The sequence below is a fragment of the Anser brachyrhynchus genome (assembly GCF_964034855.1).
Source record: "Anser brachyrhynchus genome assembly, chromosome: 1".
Classification (NCBI taxonomy): Eukaryota; Metazoa; Chordata; class Aves; order Anseriformes; family Anatidae; genus Anser; species Anser brachyrhynchus.
Window position 1 is genome coordinate 63,731,926 of NC_137694.1, and position 12,036 is coordinate 63,743,961.

At 39.8% G+C, this 12,036-nt stretch overlaps 1 protein-coding gene across 26 annotated transcripts in view; it reads right to left on the reverse strand.

Annotated features, from left to right (window-relative positions):
• The window catches only part of BICD1 (BICD cargo adaptor 1), a 180,482-nt gene that overhangs the window by 49,960 nt on the left and 118,486 nt on the right, over positions 1 to 12,036 (reverse strand). For 16 of the 26 annotated variants that reach the window (XR_013938714.1, XR_013938715.1, XM_080553301.1 and 13 more), the window contains 2 exons: positions 4,096 to 4,248; positions 197 to 667 (listed from right to left, as the gene is read on the reverse strand). Coding sequence is in view for 24 of the 26 variants with exons in the window: in XM_080553301.1 (XP_080409427.1) it covers positions 197 to 667; positions 4,096 to 4,248 (624 nt within the window). In the remaining 2 variants the exon portion in view is untranslated. The remainder of the gene's footprint in view (positions 1 to 196; positions 668 to 4,095; positions 4,249 to 12,036) is intronic. The other 10 variants (XM_080553303.1, XM_080553296.1, XM_080553295.1 and 7 more) reach the window with 1 other exon arrangement.

The following is a 12,036-nucleotide window of genomic DNA, read 5'->3' on the forward strand; positions in this document are numbered from 1 at the left end:
ATGATGCTGACTTTGCACAGACAACTATTCTGTCCTCTAAGGTTATTTCTGTCAAAATCTGAATATGGAGAAACACCAAAGTAGAAATACGTGGTCAAGAAGAACATTGGGGGAAGTTGAGGTCAATGCAAAAACTAGCACCAGGGTCCATATGATGTGTGCCCAGAAGTTTTAGGACATTAAATTAAACTCTTACCTGCATAAGTTGCTGCTTCAGTTTCTGTATTTCTGATATGTTGAGCTCACTGAAGAGGTCGGAGACGGGGTGCAGAGATTCTCCTTTCCTACCCGTGGGAGTTCGGTAGTCACCATTGAGTTTCACAAGAGGCCCATGGATATGTCCATTCATTTTGTCATCATTGTTGGGCTCGCTCGCATCCTCTGCAAACTTTAATCCATCTACTGATATATTAATATGGTTATTATACATACTATCATTGAGGTTGATATACTGGGAGAGTTCCTTTCTCAGATTGTTCTTTTGCTCCCTTTCATTTTTTAAAGTTTCCAAGGCTTCCTCCAGCTGATGCTCTGCAATCTCCTTCAGCCGGATGGCATCTTCTAGCTGACTGTTAAGCAACACTGTCTCCTCCTCAAATCGTTTAATCTCATGCTTTAAGCCTTCATATTCAACCTGAATTAGACAAGACAAAGAACATTCATAATACTAAAACTTGAGTCATGAAAACCTGCCATTTATCAGCCCTATTGAAATAGGTACTACAGAAAATGTAATGTTAAATACCAGGCATTGCCTGCAGTTGCAAAGAAATGTCTGCACAGAAAATGCAAGTGGAGCTTTCTTTGTTGAAGATTCCACTGCACACTTTTTACAGCAGGTGAGAAACAGGAAATATTACACCTTTTCCCAAATAACTTATGACAATAAACGATGTATTTCATGGAAAGAAACTGTTTAGTAGCAGGTGTGCCGGTAACCATAGATTTATTAAGAATTACCATTAGCGGTATATCATGGTACATATAAATCTCAGGTTAATATAGTCTGATTTATTAATTACAAATATTCTGAAGATTACTTCATATCTAAATTCTTACCAGATGTAAAGTCACACAGGCATGGATACTCTAAAGTACCTTGGTGTCTTAGTGTTCAAAAATACTGATGGAAGGTGCAGAAACTGCAGGAGAGCCTCAACTCTTTTCTGTGTTACATGATCTTCTCCTTTATTCAAAAAGCATTTAATTTTAAAAATTGGACACTGGGCTATTCACACAATCACTTTAAACTCCGAGATGCTTAAACTATTGCTCATTCAGCCACCCAGTCCTTGAACTGTGTGTAGGGATGCCATTTTGGAGCATGTGGTAACCTGTTTTTGCCTGAAACACCTCCACCACTGACCCTGCGCTGCTGCATCAGCCTTGGAGGGACTCACGGGTCCTTTGCCTTTGACAGCCCCACACACATTGCAGGATTTTATCAGTTTATTTATGTGCATTGTGGGCTGAGGAAATCATCTCTCTTCTTTAAAGGCGACTCCAACATCTCCCACAATAAGGAGATAACTGCAGTACTCTCTGTTGCACCTAAAAAGAAGCAAAGCCTAGGGAAACCGATTCTAGCCTGAAACCAGTTGCTCAGCAATGTATAGACGGTGCAGAAGTTCCCCAGTGAGGCATATCTTCCCTTGCTGGCCCTCTTCATCTTCCTTTTCACTGGTAGAAAATCCCACAGAAATGAAAAGGAAGACTGGTAAAAATGTCTCCTAGTAAAAATGATCATACTTTGATTTTTAGTTTAATTCTAGGCATGTTAGTCACCCACCTTTTCATTTCTAAATGCCAAAAATTCCCTGTATTGGGTGAAATAATTTGGTGGTTTAGCAAAGGAAAAGAAACACTGAACTTTCATCCTTCTACAAAAAAAAAAAAGAACCTTTTAGCTTGAGACATTTCTAATTCAAATGAATATGCATTACTAGGTGCAATTTTAAGCCATTGTCTAAAATATTTGTTATTTGATATGTATATATATGTATATTTTTAAACAAACTATAAGATTCTGGTGAATACAGAAACATTAACCATTCCTTTTGGAGTAGAATGTTAATCAACCTGTCAAAAGTCTTGTACTCATAAGCTTTTGGAAAGGCAAGCTTAAAAATCAAAGCACTAATCTTCAAACCCAGAGAATGAAAAAATATTGAACAACAAAGAAAGTTCCCAAGTCATACTGAGAGATTTTAAACAGAAAAGAAAAATCTATCGTATTTTGAAATTTGCATTTAGGTACCTGGTATATTCTCTGATTGTAGAAAGACATCCATCTAAAAAAATTATTAAATCCAATCAAGTAGCTACGTTTACAACTTAAAGACTTGGAGAGGAATGAAAAAAAAAAAAAACCACCAAAAATCATAGACTTTCTTCCATTTTAAATCCATATGAAAATCAGAGTTCCACATAATCTATGCAGTTAACTGTATCATGGATTCTTGCTTACAATATACTTGTAACATATGGTTTTGTAAGTTAAAGTAGTAAAATATAAAACGCTCTTGATATTTTATCTTGTAGATTGAAATTGGTTTTGGAATCACAAGTGCGTGGGTATGTGATATGAAATGACTGATTTTTTATGTCGTTCAAAATGTGGCAATGCTTTTTCGCTCCCCAGAGTGCCAGCATTTGATTCCATTAAGAATGAAATACTATGACAAATACAAACACTGGTAAACAGATTTTCTTCTGGGGGAAACTAGGATGGTCCATAAAGGGGTATTTATATTTACTTTTCCTGTGAAGATGCCTCCTATGAGGTTGGTGTGGAAAAAATATATTCCTCAAAGGCAAAATTTGCTGGCTTGTTAAATAACTCTGACATAAAGACGATCTGCTAGAAATTCAGAGTGTGAAATAAGGGAATGACACCCACTTGCATTAATTGTGCATTCTCTGCAGCACTGCTCCATTGTTCTACATGCTTCAATTGCATTTGTGCTAGTGGGGTAGAATAGCAAAGACAGATGAAATAGTGCTGCATATTCCTGCTGGAATAAGGCGACCTTGCTAATGGACTGCTGTCAGAAACTGCCAGTCTTGGCTATTTGATAAAAGCCCTAAACTAACCATTCAGTAGGCTAGGACATAAAACAGAGTCTGCAGAGAAATATTGCTGCAATCTGCTGGAAGTTAGGGAAATGCTGTTCCAGAGCACCATGTTATGCTGGTCTGGGAAGTGTCTAAAAGAAACTGTTTCATCATCCAGCTGGGATACTTACATATTTACTGTGGCAAGCTCAGTTTTCTGACATGAGAACAAACCTTTTTCATTCAGTTCAAAAGACAACTGTGTGCCTGATGACTTCCTCTGCAGTATTTATATCCAGCGTCAAAGGAAGTTGTGCTTTTGTAAAGGCGAGAGGACAGACCCAACCTCTGTTTGCATCTGGATGTAATGGGGCTGTGATTTACGGCAGCTCCTGGGGGCACATTCTGTACTGCAGTGAGAATTACAGCATGCTGCCTTGTTGCCAGCTGCATGTCACTGCCATGGGGAAAATATAAAAGAAACTAGGAGGATCTGACATCCCTTTGCCTATTTTTGGAGCTTGCCAAACGTGCAGGTTAGCACTTCTGAGCAGAGAGCAGCAGTGGTACAGGAAAACCCAGTGAAAAGAAAGAAAAGGAGAATGGGTAAAAGATTATTTCCTCTTTTCTCCACTTCAGACGTGGAAAAGGAACACAGGAAACAAAGTAAGAGGAAACGGAGGGCTGACCTGCTCCTGCTGCTCGGCATGGAGGTCAGTGTGCAGGGCGGGAGGGGAGGAAACACAGAAAGGGAAAAGATGCAATCATGGATATGGTAATAATTATCCTGCTATTAAAAAGTTCTGTGCAGAAATAGTCCCTCAGGATTTTCCCAAAACTGAGGTAAGGGCCACCCCATATGTAAAAAATGGCCAATAACACTGTTGCGGAATAAACATCTAGCAAAAATCCAACTAAAAAAAATACCAATACACACACACAAAGAAACTTCTATCAAAGTGTTCTGCTGGATCACGTCATGGAAACCTGAGAAAATGCCATCATTTTCCAGCACAGCACCTAGAATCTCCCAATGCTTACTTGGTTCTGTTTCAGAGTGGACACCAGCTTCTGCAAAGTGATATTTTCTTCTTCAAGTTCAGTGTAGTCCTGCAGGAGCCTCGCCTCTCGAAATTTGTACTCTCGAATTTCGTCTTTCATTCGTATCCTCTGCAGTTCTACCATTTCATTATTCTGGTGAGAGAAAAAGCAAGCACGTTACCATTTGTGCACAGCCCCTTTAATGATACACACTGCCTTTGGAAAAGGCCACGCACAAAAAAATTAATCCTGAAATAAAAAGGATTTAAGAGTCCAAATCAAAACAGCATCACCCCTTGAACTGAGGCAAAACAGTACTTTCAGGTGTGTACTGGCAGCACAGTAATGAGAACATCTGATAAGGAAGCTTGATTAAAACAATTTCAAGATTAGATGTTTATTGAAATGGGAAGCCTGGCAGGGCTTTATCATCTCATTAGTTTTATTGCTCAATGATACAGCTAGATCTAAATAAAATTACCACCCGTTCTCCACCAAAAGATGCTCCCTACATTCATACAGCAAAGCAATGAATTACAGCATCTATTCTGCAGAGACATCTGTTACTCGCTCGCTCCTATCTGCAGGCGCTAAAGAGCAGCACGGGCAGGTGGAGGACTCGCCATGCAGCCTGCTGGAAAGCACTGCCCCAAAACTGACACAAGCCTTGGTGTGTGGGGCAGGATTTTACCCGCAGGGCCTGGGAACACACAAGGTCACCACTTTCATTTTCCCATTAGCAAATGCAGTTCCTGGACAGCCTTAAAAGAGGTCACGAGGGATCGGCTGCACGAAAAATCACTTCCAAGAGATTCCAGGCCTGAGTGTTTTTTACATCAAGGGTCAGGATGTTCCGGAAAGCGCCCCTGAATCTGCTGACATAACCCTGATAAGAATGCACTGTGGGAAGGTGGAGTTAACACAGCTTCAGGAGAACAGTGACTGACACAGCCAGCAGAAGCAACCTGCCCCTCTGCTGTGACGAGCAGCCTGGATTTTCCTGATCAATAGAAACAGGCATAAATGGTCACAGCATTGTCTTCCTTCCAGCAGTAACTGAGCACTGCAGCAGGGCTCCTGGAGGGAAGCACTGCTGGGTCTCTAATGATGGGGCAGGGCCTCCTCTCTGCTGGGGTGCAATAAAGAGCACGTGGGGGAAGCAGTAACAGGTTTCTCTAAAAGGTTTCTGTGCGGAGGGAGGGCAATATATGTGGCCTTATATCCACCTGAAAACGTGGAATGTTTAAGAAATCATTACAGCAGAAATTGTAGTCGGTGAGCTCTGAATATATCCATCTCTACAGCTGACCCTCTAATACTTAAAGATAAATCCATGTGGTCTGAATTGGTGATAAACAGAGTTTTGCTTAGCATCTAGGTTAAATAAATGGTAATAAAATCCTGGAAAATAACACTGCAAAGCACGAAAAAAAATGTTGATGCAAGAGTTATTAAGGTGACTTTTTTAAATGAAGCCTTTTTGTTAAAGAAAAATAAAAAATCATCATCCCCACTCTAGCAGCTGTGTAAGAAGAAATAATCAACATGATTTCTTAACTGGAAGCACACCTTTGGTTTAAAAGATCCCCAGTGGCAAAAGAGTGACAGAGCATGAAATAAAAGTAACTCTTGCATCCTTCACTTTCTAGTAAACTCATGAGTGAACTGTAAAAATGGCACCACAGCTTATTTCACAAGGTGAAGGCTTTTTATACCACAGAGCTGTTTTCACACACATTTCTGTCCGCACACCTGCAGCAGCAGAGTTTATTTATGCTTTTAGGTGTGAGGATCTGGGCAAGACTGAGGCTGGTAGTGGGCAACACTGAATGCACAGCTCCGCCACGTCAGGTATAATCAAGCTATTCTGCAGTTCCCTGGTGTTTGCCATCGATTTCAGTGGTCAAAAGGAAGGCCTCTTCAAAACTGAGGAAGAAAAAAGGCAGCCAGGAATGGAGGATCCAAGTCAAGAATTGTTACTAAACCCTGACATATTACTTCCCTGAAAGAGTCCAAGGTACAACACTTCCAAAAAACTTCCGAAAGTACTCTGTAGGACCAAGGTGCTCCTTTGCCTTTCCTGTTATTGCAAACAGCAACAGAAAACATCAGTTATCATTTCATTGGAGTGCATCACTATTTCTTTAAGACACAAACCACATTTCTTTGTCACTTGTAACACTTACCTCTCCTACATCATCTTGGAAGTATAAACCAAACTATTTATAGCACTTCTCCTTTTACACACACAGAAGCTCTCGCTATAGAGCAACCTCCATTTTTCATTACTCACAGTACTTGGTCAAACAAGAAACAGGATAGAAGGGAAGAGTTGCTGGTCAGAGCATCCCTTCCATGCCTGCCTGCCCCAGCTCTGCCTGCAGTACTGCTCTGGCACAGGGGACAAAATCTCATCGTGTTACTTTGAAAAGATGATGAAATATTCTCTAATGGAAAGTGCGTTTTGTCATGGAAAAAACAGACATGGATTAGTGGGTAATAATGGTGGTAGGGGGATGGTTGGACCACATGATCTTGGAGATCTTTTCCAACCTTAATGTTTCTGTGATTGTTCTCCCTGCTACGAGATCTCTCCTTCTGTTTGTAAATGTCTGCATTAGGCTGGCAGATGCCCAGCTGAGAAGTGCTTGGTTGCTTTCACTGCTTTGTACGAAAGGCAGTGAGTGCTTCAACATTACAGGGCAAAAGCCTGCTGTTGTCACAGTTTACAAGTGAGTAGCCACAGGAGATGCCAGACTCCCATTCTGCCTTCATTCATACGGAATCCCCGTGTGTTTTGTGCAGGTAAGCTATTCTTCAATCTATACAAATATCTCATGCTGAGGTTATACTTTGTTACTGTCAGGAAATAGGATATATTTATTTCCATCAAATGCCGTGGCTAAATACATTACCTTCTCATGAGTGTCTATGGCTATTTTGAGATATTTTAAATACGTTTTTCTCAAGCAGACAATATACAGTTATAGAAGACATCTAGCTGTACTGACACAGTGTCATTGAGGTGTCAATTTTTATTTGGTCATTGTATCAGCCCTCTTCTGAAGTGACTTGGACTTGTATGAGAACAGCAGGAGAGGATATAAAAACATAAGGCAGAAGAAGTCTGTCAGCAGGGCAGTTATCTATGTGAACCACTAGAGGACAATGTGACCCAACTTATTCTCCAATCTGTAAAATAATTCATAATTAAACTTAACTGGTAATCAAGCATTGAATGTTAAACTTCCAGGACAGGGCAATCGATACATGCACTTTTACTAGGGCACAGCCTCAGTAGTTTTTACACTTTCAGAGAGGATTCCCCTGTGAACTACTGCATCTGTAAATAAAAAACAATTTAATCCAAGAGGTGGAGCTGACGACACATGAGTAACATTTTAATGTCTATAAGTTATTTTTGATCCTAGTCACCAGCAGAACATAGTGCAATGGTTCTAATGGACCCATGCCAGAAAAGGGGATAAAAAGAAAAAAGGATAAGGCCTTTTTGTGAAGCTATAGCAAACAACAGAGTCCTTGTCAGCATTGCATCTAATTATATGCGAACAGTAATTGTGGAAGATGTCAATCACATCATTCAACGCATGTCTAATGTAACAGAACAGACCATCAGAAATGAAAAACAGAGGGCTCCAGTTCAAAAATTGGGGAGCTAATGTTTGGGCTTTTCCCCTACATTTTTTCATGCAAATTTTCATGAAAAGCTTTCAGATCCTTACTGCAGTAAATTGTGCTATTTTTCATCCTACAAAACAACCTTGTAATCAGAAACTAATTAGATGCCCCAAACTACCCTGACGAAATCACTACTTATCTGCTGGAAAAAATGCAAGCATTAGCATGATACTGTGCATTACTTTATAATTTTCATAACTCATGAGTAAGAGAACAATGGAAAAATTATATACTTCCGATTTAATGTCACTGTGTTATGGCTGATGCAGTATAAAATCTCATTCGATCTGATGACAGTTTTATTGCACTAGCAGTAAATTGAATCTAACAGAAAATTTATGCTTAGACTAATATCCGTGATCTCATGTGTTTGTTGACAAGTCTTGCTTTCCTTTGCAGAGGAAAATAAATAAAAGGTGCATTTTTTAGGAAAAACAACAGTAAGCAAATAGTAGAAAATAAAGTTTAATAGAGGTTCAAATTTAATTACAAACTGGTTGACTTTTCATGGGGAAATGGCTTAGAGGCCTACCAGCACAAGTCTGGCAAAAAACAGGTTTGGGTCTTCCTTCAGTATCATTCCATCACAAAACTAACCCTATTTATAAATTATTTTGTCTTCTTGTTAAATACATCGTTTGCATCTATTTGGAAACATCAAACCATAAATAAATTCATGAGAAATTAATGAGGAAAAAATATCAAACCCTAAACTATCTTTGATTTGTTGCTTTTAGCAAATAGAAAATCATTAAGTTTAGAAAACACCTCCAAGATCATCTGGTCCAACCACCCCCCTACCACCAATGTCACCCACTAACCCATGTCACTAAGCACCACGTCCAACCTTCCCTTGAACACCCCCAGGGACGGTGACTCCACCACCTCCCTGGGCAACCCATTCCAATGCCTGAATAATCTTTCTGAGAAGAAATTTCTCCTGATTTACAACCTAAACCTCTCCTGGTAGAACTTGAGGCCATTCCCTCTAGTCCTGTCACTAGTTATCTGCAAGAAGAAGCTGATCCCCAGCTCCCCACACCTTCCTTTCAGGTAGTTGTAGAGAGCAATGAGGGCTCCCCCGAGCCTCCTCTTCTCCAAACTAAACAACCCCAGTTCCCTCAGCTGCTCCTCATATGGATATACACTTAGAAACTTTAAAGCTCAATTACACCTCCTATTTAGAAACCTCTAATGTGAATTGTGGGTACTTTTTTGTCTTCCTTAAGAAAAGGAAAGTCTATTTCTGCATCCTACAGAGATGTCTTCTACCCAACATAGTGTAGCAGGAAGTGAGAGGACACCACTGGAAAGCTGTTCCTCCTCCTTCCTATGGACGAAAAGAACCACAAAGAGACTTGCCATACCAGGGATGAAAAGTTTTGCAGACCTGCACACCCTCAAAAGGAAATGGTTCCCCCGAAAAATAAGAGTCTATACTCAGCTTACTCAACACGGGGTAAGCAGAATAGGGGTAAGTGTAGCTTTGGAAAATCCCAGATAAAGGCAAAGCCTGAGGTTTCAAGCAGCACCGCCAGCCAGCAAGAAAATGGACAAAGAGAAAATGCTTTATCAGGTAGGATATTGAAATAGTGCTGTGCAATAAGGAGAGAGGTAATCCTGTTAACTTCACTGGCTGCACCAGCGGGGCAATGAAGCATCTGAAAGTGTTGGAAAGCCAGTAATGGCCTCCAGAGATACCCAGCTTGCCCCTGGCACATCCTGATTTTTCATTCTGAAGGGGACAGAGAGAAGAGAGGACAAAAAGGGGAACAGAAGAGCAAGGACCATTTTTCTTTTATTTACTGTCAACTGTTTTCAGTCCCCAGATGAGGTCCTCTAGATTTGCCTTGAAGTTTCTCTAGTTCAATACTTACTTTGAACTGAAAGAATGATATTTTCAGTGTTTCAGAAGATAACAAAAAATATAATGGGATTTTGTGGATGACCTAGTCTGTCCTGGTCTGACCTTTGTGTAGACTTTGCAGCCCTGATCCTGCTGATGAATCATAGATGTGGACACCCTAGCAGAGTAGAGACAGAGCACCTCTTATAGAAATGTTTGTTCTTCCTTTTCAATATGTATATCCCAAAATATATTACTTCAGAGATTCACTTTCTTTATTGTAAAAAGTCTGCATCCTCCTTTTTAATCTGAATTTATCTGATTTCGTCCTTCAAAATGTTTCATCCAGGTGGCATTATTAGAGTTCATAATATCATATACGATCTAACCATCAGTATTGGCACACTACTTTAGAGCACAAACATCTCTCCTACAGTAACCAAGAGCAGAAACCACTAACAGTTGAAATGTTTGATTCTGATATTAAAACAATTTCCTTAGCTTTTGATATACTATACAGTCTCAAAAAAAAAAAAAGGAAAAAAAGACATACTACTGTGAACAAGATCTGTAGAATAGTAAGTACCTATAAACTTTCCCTCTTATGCATTTACTTGCACAATGACAGCACTATGAAAAACAAGGATAAAAAACGCCATATGTTTGTTAGCTATAGTATATTGAATAGAAACCAGATTAAGATAATGCATGTTTCAAGTTGCTTCACCAGCAATGGCTCTAAAATAAAGCATTTTACAATCCACCTAATAATTTCACTGTCTGAGATTTTCAACACGTTTAATTGGATAGATAAATCTAAAGAAGTAAGGTGAATTTCTAACAAAAGCAATTAAGTGGCCCATTTATGTAGTTACTACAGTTTGAAACCAATAACGTTCAATGTTTTAAACCCTACTACATATAAATCCTCATAAAATACCTATTTTATTGACTTTCATATATAAGTATGTATATAAATATAAAACTAACAAATGTTCTTATTATTTAGGCATTTAATTTTCCTTCTCTGTAGCATGGGTACATTATATTATGAGGACTTTTGTATAAATGAAGTATAAATATCTAATCATATATATTTATCTGGTGAACACATGAAAAATTATGGTTCGATCTTGACTGCATTAGTAGCATTCAATATTTTATACTGGCACCTTCAACAAACAATGCTGCAATATTCCTAAGAGTTCCTTCAAAGAAGAAGAAACTTCACTTAACAAAATAGTATTAAACCAATGTGCAAGGAAATTCAGACTCCAGGGTTACAGCACAGTTCAGTTCATATGATCCTACCACATATCTGTGGAATGAAGTCGTGCATCTAAACATGAGCATGGCAAATACTAAAATATTTGGCTGGAAAAAAAGTTTTGCTGTGCGAAAGACATCGTGGAGGTCATTTTTGTTTCAGTTTAAAATTCTGCTACTTATCTGTCTCCTGCAGCTCTGGTGGCATTAAACATTTCTGAGAAGTGGGAGTATTTGTTTCTAAATGCCACATTGGCTGGGTAGAAGAAAGAATGAAATACCTGGGCCTTGGAGCAGGCTCATAACAACATCCCACAGAACAAGAACAGGCAAGGGCTCTTGATTCAGGGCTCTCCGCCAAGAATCTTTCCACAGTCCATTCAGACCAATTTTGGTCTTCAAATTTCCACTGGTTCCGATGGACCACGGCCATTCAGGGACCAGCCTGGGCCCAAAGTCCAGTCCTGCTCTCTCCCTCTTGCTCACTCTGCGTCACCAACTATCCCATGCCTGAGTAGGTACTATTATAATGATATTAGAAAGAAATTGCTCAGAAAAAAAAAAAAAAAAAAAGAAAAAGAAAAAAAAAGGTGTGTGTGTGTGTATTCATTCTGTGGCATTTTGGATTACATAGCCTTTTTTTCCCCCCAATTACAGGATTTCCTATGAGTGTTGTCACTTTCTAGCCACAATTAAAGAACCCAACAGAAGTGATTCTACATGACAATGCCTCAAGGCAGGGTTTTTGATGAAGGATTCACACAGGCCTTTTCAAGCTTGTCAAGAAATCCAGGGCTGGTTCTAAAGCTGAACAGATCACTTGGGAGAGGCATCTGCCAGCTACACCATCCCTTTGAGAGGCCATCTGTCAGGTGCAAAGTGCCAAATTTCTTTCTGGACCCAACAGGGCACTGGCTGACCGTCAAATGAAAAGTTGTGCTAACAGGGTGCGGATATGCACTCCTCTGTTCAAGCTCATCACTGGGACAGCTGCTGTTCCTGGTCCTGCCCCCCCTTGGGCCAGCACTCTCTACCACATCATCAGCCAGATCAGGGGGCAGCAAGCCACCCCCAAAAGCAAAACAAAGTTGCTTTTTATGGTATTTACTCCCTGCTACTGTTGGCAGGGT